At 38.9% G+C, this 19367-nt stretch overlaps 1 protein-coding gene across 6 annotated transcripts in view; it reads left to right on the top strand.

Moving 5' to 3' along the window:
- The first annotated feature begins 18005 nt into the window (after positions 1-18005).
- The window catches only part of LAMA2 (laminin subunit alpha 2), a 368416-nt gene continuing 367054 nt past the window's right edge, over positions 18006-19367 (top strand). For all 6 annotated transcript variants that reach the window (XM_057408938.1, XM_057408930.1, XM_057408924.1 and 3 more), the window contains exon 1: positions 18006-18136. In XM_057408938.1, the coding sequence (XP_057264921.1) occupies positions 18049-18136 (88 nt within the window). In that variant the 5' untranslated portion in view covers positions 18006-18048. The remainder of the gene's footprint in view (positions 18137-19367) is intronic.

The raw sequence follows: 19367 nt of genomic DNA, 5'->3' as shown, positions 1-19367 counted from the left end.
AAGAACTATCAAGCCCATCACACTGCCCTTTAATCCAGCAACCCATATATTAATAGCACACAAAAAGACTACTAAAGTCTGTCATATCTAAAAAAATTCAGTGATGTAGGTAGTGAACAGTAGATAGATACTAACATCCTCCTCCATTTCCTTATGAAATGAACCGTGAAGATCACAAGGTGACTAATTGGAAATGTAGCATCCAGATGAAGTGATCTGCCACTTAGGGTGAGGGATAGGAAAGCAATAAAGCATATAGACAGATACAAGGTGAATTTGATGGCTACAGTTCAAGTTGAGACCATTGTGGAGAAAAATACTGTCATGATAATAAAGACTAGCAGATATCAACAATTCCTTATGCAGCACATAAAATTATTATGTTCTTTAGAAATAACTGAGATGTGCAACATGAAAACCATGGATATTTTCATACATATGTTCCACAGCATAATAGGTTTTTTACTTTGCCTTCAGGAAAGAAAATGTGTCTCCATCAGAGCTGCAATTTACTGTGTTTGTAGTCTCACAGGCCTATCTGTATTGTTTCATCAGCAAGTTCTGCTCCTTCAGTTCTCATCTATAGCCTCTGTATTCAAGAAGTCATTCTTTAGAGAAAGAATTTCTTCACTACTTATATGTTTTCATTAGAGGTATGGTCTTCAAAGAATCCTATATATAAGATATAGGTGTAATTTATATGTATGGCATTACTGTCATCTGTGCATTTCATTTAGTGTTCTGTGGAAATTTAGGAGTAGTTGCAGTTAACAGGGGATGTGACTTAGTGCTGGGGGTCTTACAGTCATTTGAAAACAAAGTATTTTACTCTCATTTTTAGTGAGACACAGTTTAGACCTTGAAGGATGATTAGGTGAAACATTGGTCTAGTCCTGTGACTTTCCTCATAGTCCCTTACATTTGATTTTTTGATACAAAGTTCATATATGTAGATAAATATTGAAGTAACAGCCTCAGAGCACAGACATCCATCATTGTAAGTATATACGAAAAAAGAAAGAACTGCCTGTATCATTGTCCTTTGCTTTCATAGGTAAACAAATGCTCTGAGGTGATAAACTTGGCTGTATTTTCCAACAGACATTAAGTATCAACACTTCTCCAGATTAGAATAGACAGCATGCCGTAATTAAATCAAAATAATAGAAAATTTTACAGGGGGTTAAATCAGAATACACAAACAAAAGGTGCAGAAAACATCTCAATAGACCTCTGTTGTCCCTTACTATAAAACTGCTCTGCTTTCTAGATTAGAAACATATCGAGCTTCATAGGTGGTTTATCCCTTCTGGTTTTCCCTTTCAGCAATGATATTTATTCAAGAACTCAATTAAAAACCAACATATTTTACTTCCTTTTCTTATCTTTTAATCTTAAAAAAAAAAACCACAACACTTTCTTTGGGAAGTGACAACATCCAATTACAAGAAGCAGGTCCTCAGCCAGAACATACCTCCTGCAGGCAACGACACCATATTCTCCTGCCCCAGCCCAGGGAGAGGCATCAGAACCTTCCTTTAGCCCTAGACCTGGATGGCCACATCTGCCCTTCAGACTCTCTGAGTCAAGGCCTCTGCTGTGCCACCAGTTGTTCCAGCAGATGCTAGGGACTGTGCCTTGTGGCGTATGCCCAAGCTTATTGAGCAGACCCATGTTGTTTTGAGTAGCCTTCCAGCTCATTTCCATCACTCCATCACTCTTATGCACAGAGTACCGTGCCTATTTGCTACTACTTACTGCACTGTAGTGTGGTAGTTATATAGACCTTTTGCCAACACTAGCTCAGTGGGTGTTTGACACTCTGTAATCAGGAGTGAGCTCCAGACAAAAGGTCTAAGCATATTTTGAGCAGGAAAGATTAGCAGACATTTTTACAAACGAAGTTTGCTAGAAGCAAAGCCTCAAGTACCCACACTTTTTCAGCTGCAGTAGGCACCCCAAAATTCTTAGACAAATTCCAGGAAGTTTCCAACCATCCCAGGAAATAAAAGAAGCCCAGAAATTGCTATGTAAAGTGCTGTATCTGTTAATTGCCTCTGCTGGGTGGACCCTGGGCAAGGAAGGTAAAATTTAAATAAATTAGTATTACTTGTATAGCCCTATAATGCTTATTTTTTTGAGTAAGAGTGAGTCTTCTGCTTTATACTTTACCAGGGTACCTGTTAAGATATTTATTTAAGCTGATTATCATAAAGGGGTTTTGCTTCTTCTACATGAGCAGAATGCCTGAACATTCTGCTTTTCTTAGCCCTGTTATAAAAATTGTGCAGAGGACAATGTTGAGAAACTCCTCTCCCACATTAAACAACTAAGATGGTTTCTCCTAAGCAGACCATTATTAATTTTCATAACTATCTCAGAAGATTGATTAATGCATAAAATTGCATTTAGTCAAGGATTTCAGGTTTCAGCAATTTTGCTTAAAAAAGCTTTATAATTTTCTTCTTGAAGAAAGATCTTTAATTACATTGGAGCAATAGAGTGGGATTTATGCATATATTCTAATTATGTACTAGTAAAACTGAAAAGCTCTTCGTTAAAACCATGTGGAGAAAAATCAGACACATGCCAGCACTTCATTACTGAGAACTTAAGAGGAATTGTGCAGTGGCTTATTATCAGTATTGCATAAATAGAAGGGCACTCTACATATTGCATATGTTGACACAGTCTTTTAGACTGAAAAATAGGCTGCTTTTGAGAAAACAGAAGAGAATGCAAATTAACTAGGTTAATTAAACCAAAGCCATCGATACTACATAGGGATATTAACACCTTACTGCCTGTTTAGTAGAACAAGCATAATAATGAACATGTCCTAAGTTATATCAGTGCATGGATGTATATATATTCTTCATATACATATACATATTTTATATGGAGAATATAAGATGAAAGATCAAGGCTAATTAGATATGAGTGATCATCAAACAGTATGGTTAGCTCATATAATTGTTTATAAGAATTACAAACCTATAGCATGAACAGAATATATGACATGCTTTTTGTTTAAACATAAGCTTTTATGATGAAGGGTTTTCTCCTGTTGTAAACAAGAACAGCTGGTGCGCTGGCTGTGTTACAACATACTGAAATAGCAACACAACAGACTTATTGTTACTTCTAAGAGTGTATATAAAGAAGTTATTCACATTTTAAACACAGAATTATTGAGTACTTCTTGCCAAATTGCAGACCCTCATGAACAATTCTCTTTGAGTCACAAACACATGACTTTTCACTTCTTAGGGCCAGTCCATAAGATGATAAAATAATTAAGACTCATGAGGGGGCTGGGTATCTACAACATCCAGCTTCTGATTCCAAATTCATAGAAAGGAGCTGAATAAGTTCTGAATCTGAGCAGGGCAGGGAGGTTAGCAGTAGAAGTTAGTAATGAGAATGGAAATAACAGTGTGTCACTACAGTGAGTCCCTCTGCTGAAACTCACATTTGGCCAACACTTCCTTCATTATCAAGATCCTTTATGCTATGCATATACCCATAAAAAGGGATACTGCTTTATATTATAAGTGAACCAGCCCATTAAATGTAAAGAGAGTTGACATAGTGGTTTGATTACGGGGAACATTTCTTGTGGCTATGTGTGTAAAATACCTAGTTCATTATTTGTTATGTAAAAAAGCATCCTGAATTATGCATAGCACACATATCACTGCATGATTAAACAACATAAATAATTTCCTAATACTTGCAATATCTCAGTTCTACCTCTATTAATAAGTATTTCATTGTGAGGTATTACTGATTTTTTTTCTTAGGGTAGCTCTCAAATAGGACACATACAAATAAGAGACACTATCATCATTTCTAATCTTCTCCTATTAGGAGCAAATTTCTCACGTAGCGTTTCTTAAACTGATCAAATTTGGTACAGCCCTGGTGGACCTTAATACTTTAAACATTCAGCAGTGGCAAATAAGTTTCAATGCTGCCAATGATGGTAAGAATTGTCACACAGTATCAATACAGTGGGGTGTCTGTTTGCTATTTCAAAAATTTTGGGCATCATAAATGTGGCCGATGTGTCTAATGCTGATGGGATGTGACTAAGAGACCATAAAATGTAGTGAGCATCTGTCTCTTCTTTCAATTACTTATACTACTCATGGTTTTATTTTTCTCTGGATGTTGGAAAGAATGTGTATTTGTCTAAAGCTGAGAACAGCTGGACATGTTTTCCCATTGGAACATGATAATGTCGTCTTAGGTTTCAAACTGAGGGCCAGAAATAACCAGACCTAGTGTTAAGTCCTGGAAGAGGGACTTGGATATTGAAATCAGTAGCTTGCTGATTCTCGATCAACCCTGAATTTGGAAGATGAAATCACACTACCAGTAAACATTAATGCTTGAATTCCTTTCAACCAGGATTGTGAATACCAGCTATGACATTCAAAAATGCCCCAGAAATTAAGTATGGGTGTGAATGAAGCTGCAAGTCCTCAAAACTAGTTTTGTTAGGACATCCATTGGAGCAGTTCCAGGATAATACTGTAAATGTATATATGGATTTCTGTGTTACAGTTGTTGTAAAATGCACCAGCTTTCTAATACAAACTGCCAGAGAGCACAAACAAACAATAGGCTGTGTCACAATGGAAGGTGAGCTAGGAGTTTGACATGACAGAAACTGAAGCAAAACGCGACCTAAAAACCAGGGAACTCGTATTGCTTGAAAACACAGCTGAACCTAAGAGAAGACTAATACCTTGTAGCAGAGAAGATGAAGCAGTTTTTGCTCAGAGTAGAACTGCAACACATTTCCTAAATAATCTACTATAGCTCAAAAGTTATATTGAAAATTATATAATTCCATGCTTAATATGCCAACTAGAATTAAGAAAGAGCACTTAAAAGTTTGGAACTACTGGGCTGGAACAAGAATGATCACTTATTAAGCATATTAATTTTTCTTCTTGAGCAATGAATCTTAAAAACTACGCTGGTTTGTCAAAGTAATTAAATTCCATTTACTTTTCAGATATAAATGCCTAAAAATCTTGCCAATGTAATCCTTGCTTGCTACTCAGAAGCCTAAACTTTCATACTTGTACTTTCTAAAACACATTTTTTCTTTCCCGTTTATGAGGTGAGGCAAAAAAAAATAAAAATCATTGTTTTACTCATACTGATTATAACCTTTACCATTGTTGATGATGATTCTCCTAAGAAAATCAGGTTTTCAGAATCAGGTTCATATGTACTACAGGGATAAAACAAAGCCAAATTTTCTTTATTTTTAACAGTGCTAATTTCACTCTGATTTTCTTTCGTTTTATCAACCTGGATCCCATAGTTATAAACTGAAAAAGGCCTGGTGATTTCAGGTGACATATCATAGAATCACAGATGGTTTGGGTTGGAAGGGACCTTACAGGTCATCTAGTTTCAAGCCCCCTGCAATGGGCAGGGGCATCTTCCACTAGACTAGGTTGCTCAAAGCCCTAACCAACTTGACCTTGAACACTGCCAGGGATGGGGCAGCCACAAATTCTCTGGGTAACCTGTGCCAGTGGCAGTTAATAAAAAAGGATTTTTTTGCTACCTTTCGCAAAACTCTGCGATTTCTGCCATGACATTTCAGTACAGACCAAGAGCTTTTATTCAGTACTGTAACAGCCCTACACACAAAGCCCCCCAAAAATTTCAATGTCAAATCACACTAAGGAAATCCTGAAAGTAGTTAATCGTACTGATACACAGCTAGACTCCATAGAAAAAGGTATTATCTTTTCTCAGTCCTTATCGAGGCTCTGAGTGTAACCTGCCACACAACTTCCTAGACAGTAGGCTGCCTGTACTCAAGGCTAGCTCTGACACAATGCAGGCCTATGACCTTGGGTCATATGGTGGTGATGGTGCTGCATGGGCTGGGAGAAGCTCTCCTGGTTACTGCACAAGGGAGAGAGAAGTTAAGTTGACTGTCTTACCAGCAAATTTCTGATCCTACTCAATTTTTTTTTTTTTTAAGCACAGGTGAGAACAAACTTTTTTTAACAGGAATCTGCTTGAAGAATCCAAATCCTAACCCAAATATATTTTGATAGAAAAAAACGATACGCTTAACTTAGCATTGACAACTATATGCACCCAGCATTCATGACCAAATTCCAAATTTCTAAGAATCTAATATTTTTTATGTTGTTTTATTTACTGTTTTTTAAATTATTTTAAACCAAGCACCTAGATCATGTTTTTCTCTGCAATTGAGAAATATATAAATAAGTATATATATTTAAATAAACATTTAGTTTCAAAATGAAGCTGATATTCACAGGAAATCACTCATCTCCAGGAAGCAGACCTTCAAAGAAAAAAAATATTTTGAGACTTTCAATAATGTTTAGGCTGCCTGAACAACTCTTGCTGAGGGTTAAAGCTAGCCTGGACCGCACTAGATGACTGCAGCACACTATTGATAGCATTTGGCAAATTCAAACAATATATTTTGCAATAAATTACTATGGTGGCAAATACATATGTTTAAATATCCATCAAAGATCTCAGCTGTTAAAAATCTGCTTTGTCAAAATTCAGGGTTAGATTTTTTTTTTTTCTTTTTCCCACCTCTTCCTTATCTTATCTGTCTTCATTCATAAGGTCTACAAGGTAAAGATTGTCTCTCATTACAGCTATATTTTGTATTGCCTTCAGTTATCACATTGTCAAACACTCTCTATGCTGAATAATTTAAATGGGTTTGTATCTATGTTGTTTATGATTCAAGTCCTTTGGACCAGGGATCCACATCCATTCCCGCATGATGTGATGGTAGGAGAGCACTGTGATTCAAGGACTGCCTCATCATCCCCTGCATCTTGACAATATGGGCCTTCCATCCATGGAGGGGGGTTGTGTCCTACCCCTAATCCCTAATTTGAGGATACAAAGCTTCCAGGGGCATCCTTGAGGAACCACAATGCTCTGAGCCTATCCGGGTCACCTTCCTGCTGTATGCAGTTTGATTCATTATGCATGCTATCCTATCAGTGCTCAGGAGCAGCTGCTCTGAAAGAAGAGGCAAGCTTAAGGCTGAGGACAACACTAAGGCAGAGAGGGCAGCAGCCTGACTTGACAAGAAACAAATACCTGAACAAGGAAAGCAGATGAGGTCTGGGGATGGTAGCCATGGTTGGACATAGTCCAGTGATTACCACACAAGTCTATAGTGCCAAGTCCGGCTCCAGGCCAGAAAGCCAAGACTGTGGGTCAGGGTCAGAATCAGGGAGGTATGCACAACCGTACCTGCAGCATGACTCAAGCATAGAACCAGGATGACAGCTTGAGCTTAAGTCCTGGTCACAGAAGTGGGGGAAGTCTCCCTAAAGAGGCTTCTCATAGCTCACCTCAAGCCCTTCACCATGTCAGAGCTGGCCCTTAGTCCAGGCAGCCACATTCTTAGTATGTGGCAGGATGCATACTGGTAGTTCCCAGCTGCCCTGGTAATGAACTGTGCTCGTTCATTTTGGAGTGTAAACCCATTTTATGTCAACCAGGAGATTAGGAAGCTGAACTGACCTGACAGTGTTGTTTCATTCTGTATGTATGCATATACTGTAGAATAGGATATCCTAAATAACACTTCAATACCTTCTACCATAGCAGTAAGGAATCAGCAATTTTCTCTTAGAGATTTAAGATAGAATATAGTTTATGTTTTTACTGGGAGGCTTTATACTATTTCATATGCAATAATCTTGATGAGTCCCAAGTGAGATTTTGTTCAGTTTATAGAAGAAAATCAACATATGGAGCTAGAAGACAGTTGCCTGTACTAATTTATCAGCTTCCTAAAATTTGGAATTACAGATAATTTTCAAACTTCTAAATTTTTTTCCAATTCCACTTGGCTAAACCTTACACCAATGATATTACTAAAACTTTTAATAGCATGCATGTGTTTATAAAAGACATATATAATTCATTTACATTAATGGATGTGACTTTCATTAAAAAGTAGTATTTAACATACAGCAAATAGCAGTATATGTATGTTTATCAGCAGAAAATTAAAACCATGTATAGTAAGTGTTAGAAGTATATTTATATGTACACATTTAATAGTCATTTTAGTGTTATATTGAATGTTATTAAAGCATAATGCATGGTTTTAATATAATTTCATATGTATTTTAAGATTGCATTGAGTTTAATATTCCAAACACAGCAAACAGTTTATGTCAATACCTCATTATCCATTTGTAAAAACAAGTCTCTTACAAATGCAGTAATTGGATAAGAAGATATAAAATACAAGTTTGAAAATTACTTATAAAGGGAATGGTTTGCAATACATTAACTATAATCTGTCAAGGAAAAGTATTTTTCTTCTACCTCTTTCAATTTCTGAGAGTCTCCCTATATTCTTACAAGATCTTTCACAAATTACAAAGGAAACAATCATTCTTTGAGCAACAGCAAGCATGACCTTGACACAAATGTCATAGAAATCACAGACAAAAATGTTTGGGTGACACATTCAGAGGCTCATTAGTCCAGCCTCTTGCCTGATGCAACCCTTTTGCCAAGGTTGTATCAGATCTGCCATGATGAGCTGGCTGTCCAGCTTTTGTTAGTTCTTGAGTTTCTCCAGCTTCTTCTGATCTGAAGCTTTACCAGCTGTTTGTGTCAGATGCTTCAACTAGCCTAGTTTAATCTGTAAATCTGTTTTGGTAGATGAATTAAGCGTTATGTGCGTCAGTTATTTTGCTACTGGATGCCATTTGGTTATTTTGCTACCGGATGCCATTTGGATGCCAAACCATTGATTATAACATCTTGAGCCTGGCAGTGCAGCCAGTTCTCAGCCCATCTAACAGTCGATTCATCCGGCTCATATGTCTTCAGGTTCCCAATGAGAATCGTATAGGAAATGATGTCAAAACCCTTATTAAAGTATATTACATCCAACAAATGTCAATAAATGCCACAAAGTAAAAAGTATCTGCAGTTTTTGGTGCATATAGTAATTTTTATTGTGTTGCTCTGATATGTGTCAAACCATTCCTTACTATTTATAAACAAATAAAGATAATGCCTAAAACTGAAACAAACGCATGAGCAAATGAACTTTATACAAGCCAACTGTACATGGCAAAAAAATCAAATAACACTATCTTAACATCTTTGGGATAATAACCTGAAAACATATATAAAAAAAAACCAAACCAACATGTAGAAAATACACAGAACGTTTTTTGCTTAGATTAAGCTCAAAATACATCTATTCTGTTTTTTTTTTTCCTTAATTTCTTTTATGAAGAACTAGATTTTGGAGCAAGTTTAGAAGTCTACAGCCTTCAACTGAGGAGGAGAAACAGAATGGAAAGACTCTGTTCTTCTGAACATGCAGTCACCAGCCTCATATTAGACAAGCATAGGAATGTATCTTGTTTATCTTAGTCAAGCTTCAAGCTAAATCTTGATGAGAGATGATCTGTAAGGCATTCAGTTCTTGCCTATAGAGCAAGATCAACTGTTTCATTAACTGAATTACTTCCCCTGTACCTGTTTCTTCCTATGTTTTATTGGTTCTGTGTAGAAGTGATATCATTTTGGATGTCTAGAACAGGTAGGATATACTCTTGTACTGTGTGCATAGTTCTTCAGGACAACAGATGGGCAGGTATACCAATTATGAAAGCATTCAGAGCTCATGCCACAGACTAATTTTATTTCCCTAAAATAATCATGCAGCCAACAGTGATTCAGTGTACCTAGCAATAAAATTTGGGTAGTTTAATATTTATTTAAATTAAAGATGCTTATGTTAATCTGGCCATTTAAAATTTATTTCAGAAAAGGTTATAATACCTTAAATGATTTACTGATGTCACCAAGTAGCAACTTTTCTTTGAGGATGCACATAAATATTAGAAACATCTCTTCATTTTACATTTTAAGACTGCTATAAGGAAAGCATTCTATCAGTACAGAAATTGACCCTTTGACAAATGTTTTTGTAGGTGTACACAAAGTCATGTGCTAAATCGTGTATGATATGCTATTCTCCTGAAGAGGGCATTGCATTCAAAATTCTTTGGGTAGTTCCAGTTTCTAGATTATCACACTTTTTCCTCCAGAAATAGGAACTAAAATTTGAGTGAGTCCCAAAACATCTACTCTGCAGCTACTCCTAAAATCCCAGGTTCAGGGCTGTGGACGAGAGCTGGAGGATTCTTTATTGAATGGAAAGTCATGCTACATTTCAAATGACCACACACACAAAGAAGTAATTTGACAAAAATGTGACCCTCAATGTCTTTTACAATATTCTCCAGGTGTTCCTAATGAACAAAGTATACAGATTGACTTTTCATCAAAATAGGTATGAATACACTTAGTACCTGTCACTTTACAGGGCAACTGCATAGAAGAACTCTTTAAATAAGATCTCTTGTTTGGCTCTTTATGTTTGGGATTATATCAGCTGAGAAAAACACAATAGTACGTTAAGAGATTTTTTTCTCTCCTCCCCCCCCACAACCACCTCCCATTTTCCGTTAGTTCCTTTCTTCCGTTTTGATAATTTGCGTCCATAGTTACAAGCTTCCCTATTCTAAGCCAAAATTATCATCTTATATTACACCATGATACAGAGTTCTAAAAGCCTTGATCCAGAAAAATGCAGAAAGATTTTTCCTTAGCATATTAAACCACAGTACAGCCAACTCAGTAATATGTAATCATGTGTGTAACTTAAACCCATGTAACTGATTTCACCGATTCTAACACTTCATACTCATTTCAGTTATCTCCATGAATACCCAAGTGATGAAAGACATTTCTCTAAATACGTTGCTAGACTAACACCCATTTCTATTCCTTGAAGTCAGTGGGAGGAGTCTGGACTGTGGTACTTTTTGGTTACATTTGTTATTCTCCTTAGGGCCATGATGCCTCCTAGTTAATGAATTCTGCTTTTGTAAAATGTAACAACATTAATAACACATTTTCCTTTCATAAATTAAGTCACTGAAAATCTCAGGAAAAATAAAATATGTTTAGAAATGCATCAGGGAGTGAAGAAGACATAATAACACTTGAGGAGCTAAAAATTTAGATATTATCAGACAAAATAATACGGTCTTCAAATCTACAGGAGATCATCAGGAACTCCTCATATTTTAACTGACAATGACCTAATGCTTCCAATGTACTTATAAGCACATCTCTTTTACTATCTTTGTGAAACAATATTTTCTGTACATTTTTATTGTTTGGGTATTATTTTTTTTTCTTTTTTTTTCTCCCACTCTAATCCTGCTAGTCTAACTATTTCTGGAAAACAATTTCAAAAGCAAACCAAAGAGTTTATAGAACTATTTCTTGAAGATAAGACTTTTCCATTATAAAAGAGGGAAACTTAATGCCTGTATTTTTGAGGATATTGGTAATAATTGGTAATAATCTAGTGAACAGATCCTTGCTCTCAGATTACTGCATCAACCTGCTTTTGCTAGTCTTTGGGTGTGACATCATTGCAAACAGGAATATCACCTAAGCAACCCTATAATGTAAAAAGCTTACAGCTGAAATGTGTGGAAGGAAACAGATGGGGCAGTATCTGGAAATTTCATTTGCCAGATATCATCCATCTGTTTTTCTCGCTGTCTGCATGTTTTGCAGTAATATCCATTTTTAGGAAGGCAAGTCAATGTAATTCTACAGAACTGGTTTAATCTTCTTGTTTATTATTATTATTTTGTATTTTTTACAATTCATTAATGGCTGGCAGGGAAACTTGAAACCCACACAGATGACTCAGCCAAATAATCCACATCTCCATTCTATCAGAGACAAAGTTATACTTCAGGGCAAAATTAGTAGATGTTAACTCTTCTTATTAAGTGATTTTAACAATTTTGTCAATTTGTCACTTGCAACAGACCTCCTAAATAAATGAATGCAAGAGACTATTTTTAAATGCATTCTAAAACTGAAACGATTACGTGTCATTTCAGAGTAAGTTCTAGGTTTTTTGTAATGAGTAGCTATTAAAATCGGTAAGTCTTTTTTGGCAGCTACCCGATTCTCTGAAAATAGAGCCACAAAATGCTTTTCAACAGGTATATTATTTATGGAGAGTAACTAAACCCTTTGGTTGTAAAAAGTACTTACGGGCTGAGTAACTCTGCTTTCTTAGCTTAAGACATAAGCTAACACAATGTTACTGCCATTGCTCTCCAATTTTTTCTTTTTCTTACAGAAAAAAAAACCACAAACAACAAAAATTAAAACAAAAGCCACTTAAAATAGCAGCAGAGTCAGAAAAGACAACAGCTTGAAAGGAAGTTATTAGAAGTCAAGAAAAGAAATGAGTGGCATTTAGAAATGGCATACAGAATCCAACATCAGGCAGCACCATTACTCCTGTATGTTCCTTATGTGTAAGTACCAGTACCAAGATATTAACAGACAAGCATTTAGATTTGCAAGAGTTAATAAAACCTAATATCTGTAGGTAGATTAGGTGCATGAGATTCATAGTCTGACTAATTACAGGAGCAAGGCAAAATGGAGAGCTTGAAACAAAATGAGCTCCATTCTGAAATGAGCTCCACCCTGATGCTATTTGTAGTTTATCAAACTTTAATGACTCTGCTCTTGACTCTGACCTCTTCAGGATGCAGTGACTGGTCTTGTTGTTATCCTTCTCTTCACAGCCTTTTCTGTCAAATTATCATATTTACCCTCCCTTTATTATCTAGGCCCATGACTATCCTATTCTCCCACTGTTCTTTCGATTACTTTTCCTTTCTTTCCCACTTTAATTTTACAGAATTACTTCCTGACCTGCAGCTACCTGCATCTGCTAGCATAAGGCATCAGCCTTTAAACTGAGAATACTCAGTTACCTCAGCAACAGATGATCTCACAAGAATGGCTTTCTATCAGTGCTAGATTCTTACTTTTCTTCATATCTCTTTTGTTACTTTGATCTTGAGTTCTATTCCTTGCTTTGATACTGATTCCTAATCATGTATCTCATTTTTTTATCTTGTCTTTTGCCTGCCCCTTCCCTAATACCTGGCCAGATCCTTCCTTAATAGCTGCTTTGGATGAACACAACCCTGGCCATCTTTTTCCTCCTGACTTTGGTCCAAATCACCGATGATGTATCACCTTGACCTAAAAATGGTTAATTCTTTGATTGTTGTGATTCACATATTTCAACTCATCTTAAGTACTGTATTTGGTTCTTCTCTCTATCCTTTAAATCCCTTTTTCATGTTTATTTGCTTTATCCTTTGATTACAGTCCTCTTAAGAACATAGCAGAGGTCATCAAATCCCTTCCTCCTGCCTTTTGCGGGCAAGTTTGCCATGGAACTACTTTCAAAAATCTGCCAAGCTCTACTTTTAAATCAATTAGTTTTTCTCCCTCTACTCTCCTAACAGAAGGCTGTTTTCACACCTAATGATTAGAAATAATCTTCTAGTTTTTCAGCCTAAACTGATTTGTATCTTGCTTGTGCTAGTTTCCTTCTGTGTCAATTCCATCCACTAACATCTCTGATATGCTTAGAATTGTCTCACATCTTATTTTCCTAGGTTAAACAAATCAAACCTTTCTAATCTATGTGTCTCAGACAAGCTCTCCATTCCACAGAGACCTCTGCTTTAAGTCCAAATTAATTCTTCTTGAGCATGTGTGATAGTAATTCTCTGATATCCTAAGTGGGATGCAACAGTAAACCAGTTTTAATTTTCGTATCTTCACTGGAAGTATTTTATCTCATCCTAGGCCTTATGTATCATAGGCACTACTTGCTTACTTCTTAACTGCATCACTCTGGTGGCTCAAAAATGCCGACTCAAGAGTTTTGGGCTAAATGCTTATTGTTAATTATCATAAGAAACTGGTTTTGTTAGTCCTTATGTTCATGACCCTGGATCTTGTAGTATTTAGGATCTTCTAATTTTCTCTGCTTCAGTTATAGAGAATAAAAATTGTATAAATTCACGTATAAATACGTATACATAAATGTGTACTTTTATAATGTACACACTGGTCTTCCCCATCTTATTTCATGAACAAAACTCATAAAAGCCCTTCTCATTTTTATGCAAAGGTAATGAAAATATTAAGTGATCTTGGTTCCCTTATGATGAGTCCTTACCTGATTTTATTCACTTCCTTCTTTCAGTCCAGCAGTTCTCACCTCAGTACAGGCTGTCATTATTGCCTCCTTAGATAGTGCTATAGCTAAAAAGCTTCATATCTGTCTCCATTTTGTCCAGCCGGTAATGGCTCGCAGCACAACTACAGTCTCTTTACTCTCTTCTTCCCATTCGTATGGGCTTGGCTGCCTGTACTCAAGGCCACCTCCGACCTGGCACAGCTATGTAACCTTGTGTCAGGTAGTTGTGGCACATTTAAAATTGGAGGAAGAGTTTGGAGAAACCTTGTTGATGGGTGCAGCACTGAAGTTTAAGCCCTTGCCCTTGGTTTCCTTCTGCATTATACTGCCTGGCCTCGCTTTGCACCTCACTGATCCTGACCCTGATTTACAGACTTGACTTTCTGACTGGACCTCAGGTCTTGTCTTTTCACTATGAACCTCTCTGGAGATCTGGACTCTTGGTCATCCTTGGTTATTACCACCAGATCTGCTCTTTTTGCCTGCATGTACTGTAAGTTCAAGCCTTGTTTACCATGAGATCAGGCCTACACTGGTGTTGTCTTCATCTTCCAACTTGCCTCCCCTGTCAGAGCAGCCCAATTTTGCTGCTTCTTGACACAGCTCAGCATTTTATAGTATGAAATTACTTCCTGTGTTTCAGATCTGAAAAAATTATTTAATGTTAGTAGGCTATCCTGACATATCTTGCCTTTCTGTGTCCTCAAACCATTACAGTTTATAGCTCTGGTGTACAGTTACAGAGATGTTGGTATTGGCTGAGCGGTGATCAGGTACCTGGTATGACAACAGTGAAGCTGAACTGAAACTGGGCTGAGCTCTTAGAACACCATCTCACATTAAAGACCATGCAGGCTCAACAGCCGGAAAAGCCAATTCAAATAAAATGTCAGGTAAATACCATCTTTGGTTGAATATTCTTGTAATATTGATATTTGGGGAAGTAGAGATTTCTAAAACTAGTCTGTTGTTGATCTGCATAATTCACAAGTCATGGAGATACTTGGCAGATACCTAAAAAGAGGAACACATATAAGGACAGACACTAAAAAAGTAGCAGCTTTTGCTTTTGAGACTCACAGCAACCTGAGAAGCTACAAAGGCAAGAAAGGGTAGTAGACAGAGACAGTGTTATTGGTAGCTTTGAACATAAAGTCAAAACTACAACCCATTTCAGCCCCAGTAAAAAATGAATCCATCTCTGAGCCTACTATCTGAGATCTGATGAGATCTCCTTTCCACAAAGCAACAGAGGATCCCTCCTTCAGGTCTCACTTTCAGTTTCTACAATCTGCTTCTGGAGTACTACCTCAAACTCACCTGTAGCCATTGTAACTTTCAGAGACCTAGAAAGAACTTCTCCAGCTGGGGGAATATGCCACACATACTAGTATGGCTTTTACACAGCAGCTGCCACTAATCTTGACTTAATTCAACAATTAAATTTGTTTTAAGAATCAAACCGGTGTAGTCAAATTGTGTCCTCTATGTAAAAAGAACATGGAACTGTTGGAACAAGTCCAGAGGAGGGCCACGAGGATGATCAGGGGACTAGAGCACCTCCCGTATGAAGATAGGCTGAGGAAGTTGGGGCTGTTCAGCCTAGAGAAGAGAAGGCTGCGTGGAGACCTCATAGCAGCCTTCCAGTATCTGAAGGGGGCTTACAAGGATGCTGGGGATGAGACTCTTCATTAGGGACTGTAGTGATAAGACAAGGGGTAATGGGTTCAAACTTAAACAGGGGAAGTTTAGATCAGATATAAGGAGGAAGTTCTTTACTGTAAGGGTGGTGAGGCACTGGAATGGGTTGCCCAGGGAGGTTGTGAATGCTCCATCCCTGGTGGTGTTCAAGGCCAGGTTGGACAGAGCCTTGGGTGAGATGGTTTAGTGTGTGGTGTCCCTGTCCATGGCAGGGGGGTTGGAACTGGATGATCTTAAGGTCCTTTCCAACCCTAACTATTTTATGATTCTAAATCCCTAACTATAAAACTGGCACTGAATTCTCCACTTTACATGCATATATTTGGGGTGAAGTGGTTTTACTTTATTTGTTGTACTTAACAATTCACTAGCTTACTCCTCTTGCATATATATGCTGTTCCTTTCAGTCAACATTTTTGCATGAAGGAGGGAGAAGCACCTGGTGGAAATTAGCAACTTACTATTTCACACAAGCTACTGCTTGTGAAACACCTTGTGGACTAAATAGCGATAAAGCTGTGAACAGAATCATAAACACAATCTCCTTTTCTGTCCCTCACAGCTCACTAACTACGTATGCTTCACTTCCACAACAAAGCAAACAGTTGACAAGATGAAGACCATCGAGATGAACCTTGAACTTTGGTTTTGAAATAGGAAGTCCAGAAGGCCACTACATCATATTTTGGCAAGAAGGCTGGAGTGTTTTCCATTGACTTATGAGTTACAAATGTCTGAGCTGTGTAAGAGCGTTATTGTTGCCACCCTGCACTGGGGCAGCAGTTTCTAGAAGGCTGCGGAAGCAGTGCGCATCCAGTAACAGGAATCCCAGCAGCAGATCCTAGGCCATTTGGGTGAAAACTCAAAAGTGAACAGCCACTGTGAGGAGAAAGAAGGAGTCTACTCAGAGTGGGATCATAGTGAGAGAAACAAGCAGGCTGTGTGGCTGGGTGTAACAGTCTATTTTACATGAAACGCCACATTGTTTGAATTTGGGCTTGGAGTAACAGGCAAATCTACCAACAAAAAATGCTGTAGTTTGAGAGCTAAAATAGACAATGTATTAAACTCAAGCTTACGCCTACTTATCGCTAGCCTTGCTCCATGCTGACATCAGCCAGAAAATATATTTGTCTGAAGTACTTATGTTGGGGAAATACACATAATTGCTTAATCTCTACGTGGAATACAAAGACTGCTCATATTGAGATACAGAGGTGACCATGCAGGCCAAAAATGGGGCTTCCTGTGCAATCTGGGGTTTGTGCCTTCGTGCAGATGCACTCTTAAATTCAGCCTGGCTGTTTTCCCAACAGTCTTGTTACGTACTTTTTTCCATTATGCTTATATGCAGGTTGGAAGCCTGGCTGGTCACTTCCTTCCATTACCAAAATCGTTTTTTATTGACTTTTTTTAAAGTATTTTTTTTTCCTTTAGGAAAACTATGAAATGGATTTTAATCAGCATTTTATTTTAATGCAATGCTGATTTTTTCCTTTACGTAGTAAATACAATTTTTTTTTTTCCCTGCGCCACAGGTGGCTAACGCTGACATACCCCTCCCAGACACAGCAGGGAAAACGTTATTTATCTTGTCTGCAGTTCCAGGTTTCTGAACGCCTGTCCAGAAAGCTTTTTTTTTTTTTTTTTTTTTTTGCACGCAGCACAAGCATTTCAGCCCCTCTCAGCTATCTTGAAACGGTGTTTCTGAACGGTTCGAAGGTTTCCAGGCATGCTGCTTTATCCCCTGCTCCTCCCCCGGTAGCCAGCCCTGAAAGGGAGCCGTGGCAGAGGCGGGAGCGGCCGTTAAAACGGGCACGTGCCGCTCTCGTCGAGTGGGGCTTCGTAATGCCGAAAAGCGGGCTTTGGCGCCCGGCCGCGGTGAGGGAGTGCTCTGGGGAGCCGCCGGCAGCCTCTCTCCGCTCCTGCCCTCGGCCGTATCTCCTGGCTCGGCTCCCCTGTGGAAACCACACACCCCTCTTTCCTAGCCTGACTTTGGGGACACGGCCTGGCGGAGCTGAGAGCAGGGGGCGGGGTGTAGGGGTGTGTCCTGCTCCCTGCCCGGAACACCGGGGTCTTTTTTCCCGGCCGGCGGAGGCTCACTCAGTCACTGGCTGGTCCGGGACGGGACGAGGCAGCAGCTTGGCTGCTCTGCGGCCATGACATGGAAAAGTTTGCCGCTCCTCTTGCTTCTGGTGGCGCTCGGCAGCCGGGGCCAGTCGCCGCCTCCGCCGTCGCCGCAAAGAGGTAGAGGGGAGCGGGGAGCCTGTGCCTCACGTGCCCCGGCCGGGGCTGCGGAGCACGTTAAGGGGGAAGGCGACCTCGCAGCCGGCTCGGGAGCCCTTGTGGTGTCGGGAGGGTTGAGGGGGACAGGGACCGAGCGTGACAAGCAGCCCCTAGTCTCTTCAGGACTCAGCGAGGGAGTGCTGCCGGTACATGGGCCGGGCCGATGAGGGCTTCTGCGGCGCCGGAGCCGACCCCGGGCACTGCTGCCTGCGGGGTGCCTAACGGCGAGCCGGTCTGTGCGTCCCCTCCTATCTCCTTATGCCCTTGTCTCCCGTTCTCCTCGTTAACTATCTCTCGCTTTTATGAAGAGACAAAGTCACGGTTCAGAGCATGGCAGATGAGCTGCATTGTGACTGAAGACGGGGCAGCAGAGCATACTTGGTTATCGTTTAGGGACGACTGGACATGTCCTGGTCCGGGCAAACGTCACATAATCTTTATGGGCTGATACGCTGACAACCCCTCTCAGTGCTGCGCCCGTCTTAGAGGAAGCTAGGTAGCAGGCTACTGAAACAAATGCGAGCAGCTCTGGCTGTTGTTACTTAAGGTAGCAACCTTGATGCACTGATGCAGCAACACAGCTTTTTTTTTTCCCGTGTTAAAAACTAACCCCAACTGGAATAGGAACAGAGTTAATTGTATCTTGCACGAGTAGTCAATGTAATACACAATGTACAGTCTTTAGGTGTATTGGCACTAAGTGGGGTTGGTTTGTTTGCTTGCTTTTTCAGTTAGTATTATGTGGAAGGATAAAAAAGGGTGCTGTGTGGATATGGGAGAAATAAACTTTATTAGCTGTCCTAGGAAATGCTTGAAAGCCCTTCAGCTCACAGTACTCCTTCTGGTGCCTGCATTTGTTGCTCTTTACATTTTTAGCCTTGCTAAGAAGAATTTAGTAAGGAGACACCATGGGTGTTTTAAAATAAAACTAATTAAAGCCACTGGAATAACAGCTAGCTTCTATTTGACCTTGTCACACTATAGACTAAACACTTTTGGATTAGGTATTTTTAGGGTTTAGGCTTGATTTTTCGAGAACACGATGCATTGTCATTTTATGAAAAAAATGTCCCAAGCAGCTCCCTCCTTAATACTAATTTTGCTGTGTGAGGATAAACTACAGTTGAAGTATCTGTGTAGACAAAAACTCATGCAGAATTAGACTGTGTTTAGATGATGACTTGTTGGTAAA

Source organism: Pezoporus wallicus, unplaced genomic scaffold (genome assembly GCF_028554395.1).
Source record: "Pezoporus wallicus isolate ANWC-B61680 ecotype Strahan unplaced genomic scaffold, APGP_CSIRO_Pwel_v1 contig_3817, whole genome shotgun sequence".
NCBI classification, from domain to species: domain Eukaryota; kingdom Metazoa; phylum Chordata; class Aves; order Psittaciformes; family Psittacidae; genus Pezoporus; species Pezoporus wallicus.
The sequence above is the reverse complement of the archived record's forward strand: the minus strand, read 5'-3'. Positions and strand labels throughout refer to the sequence as shown.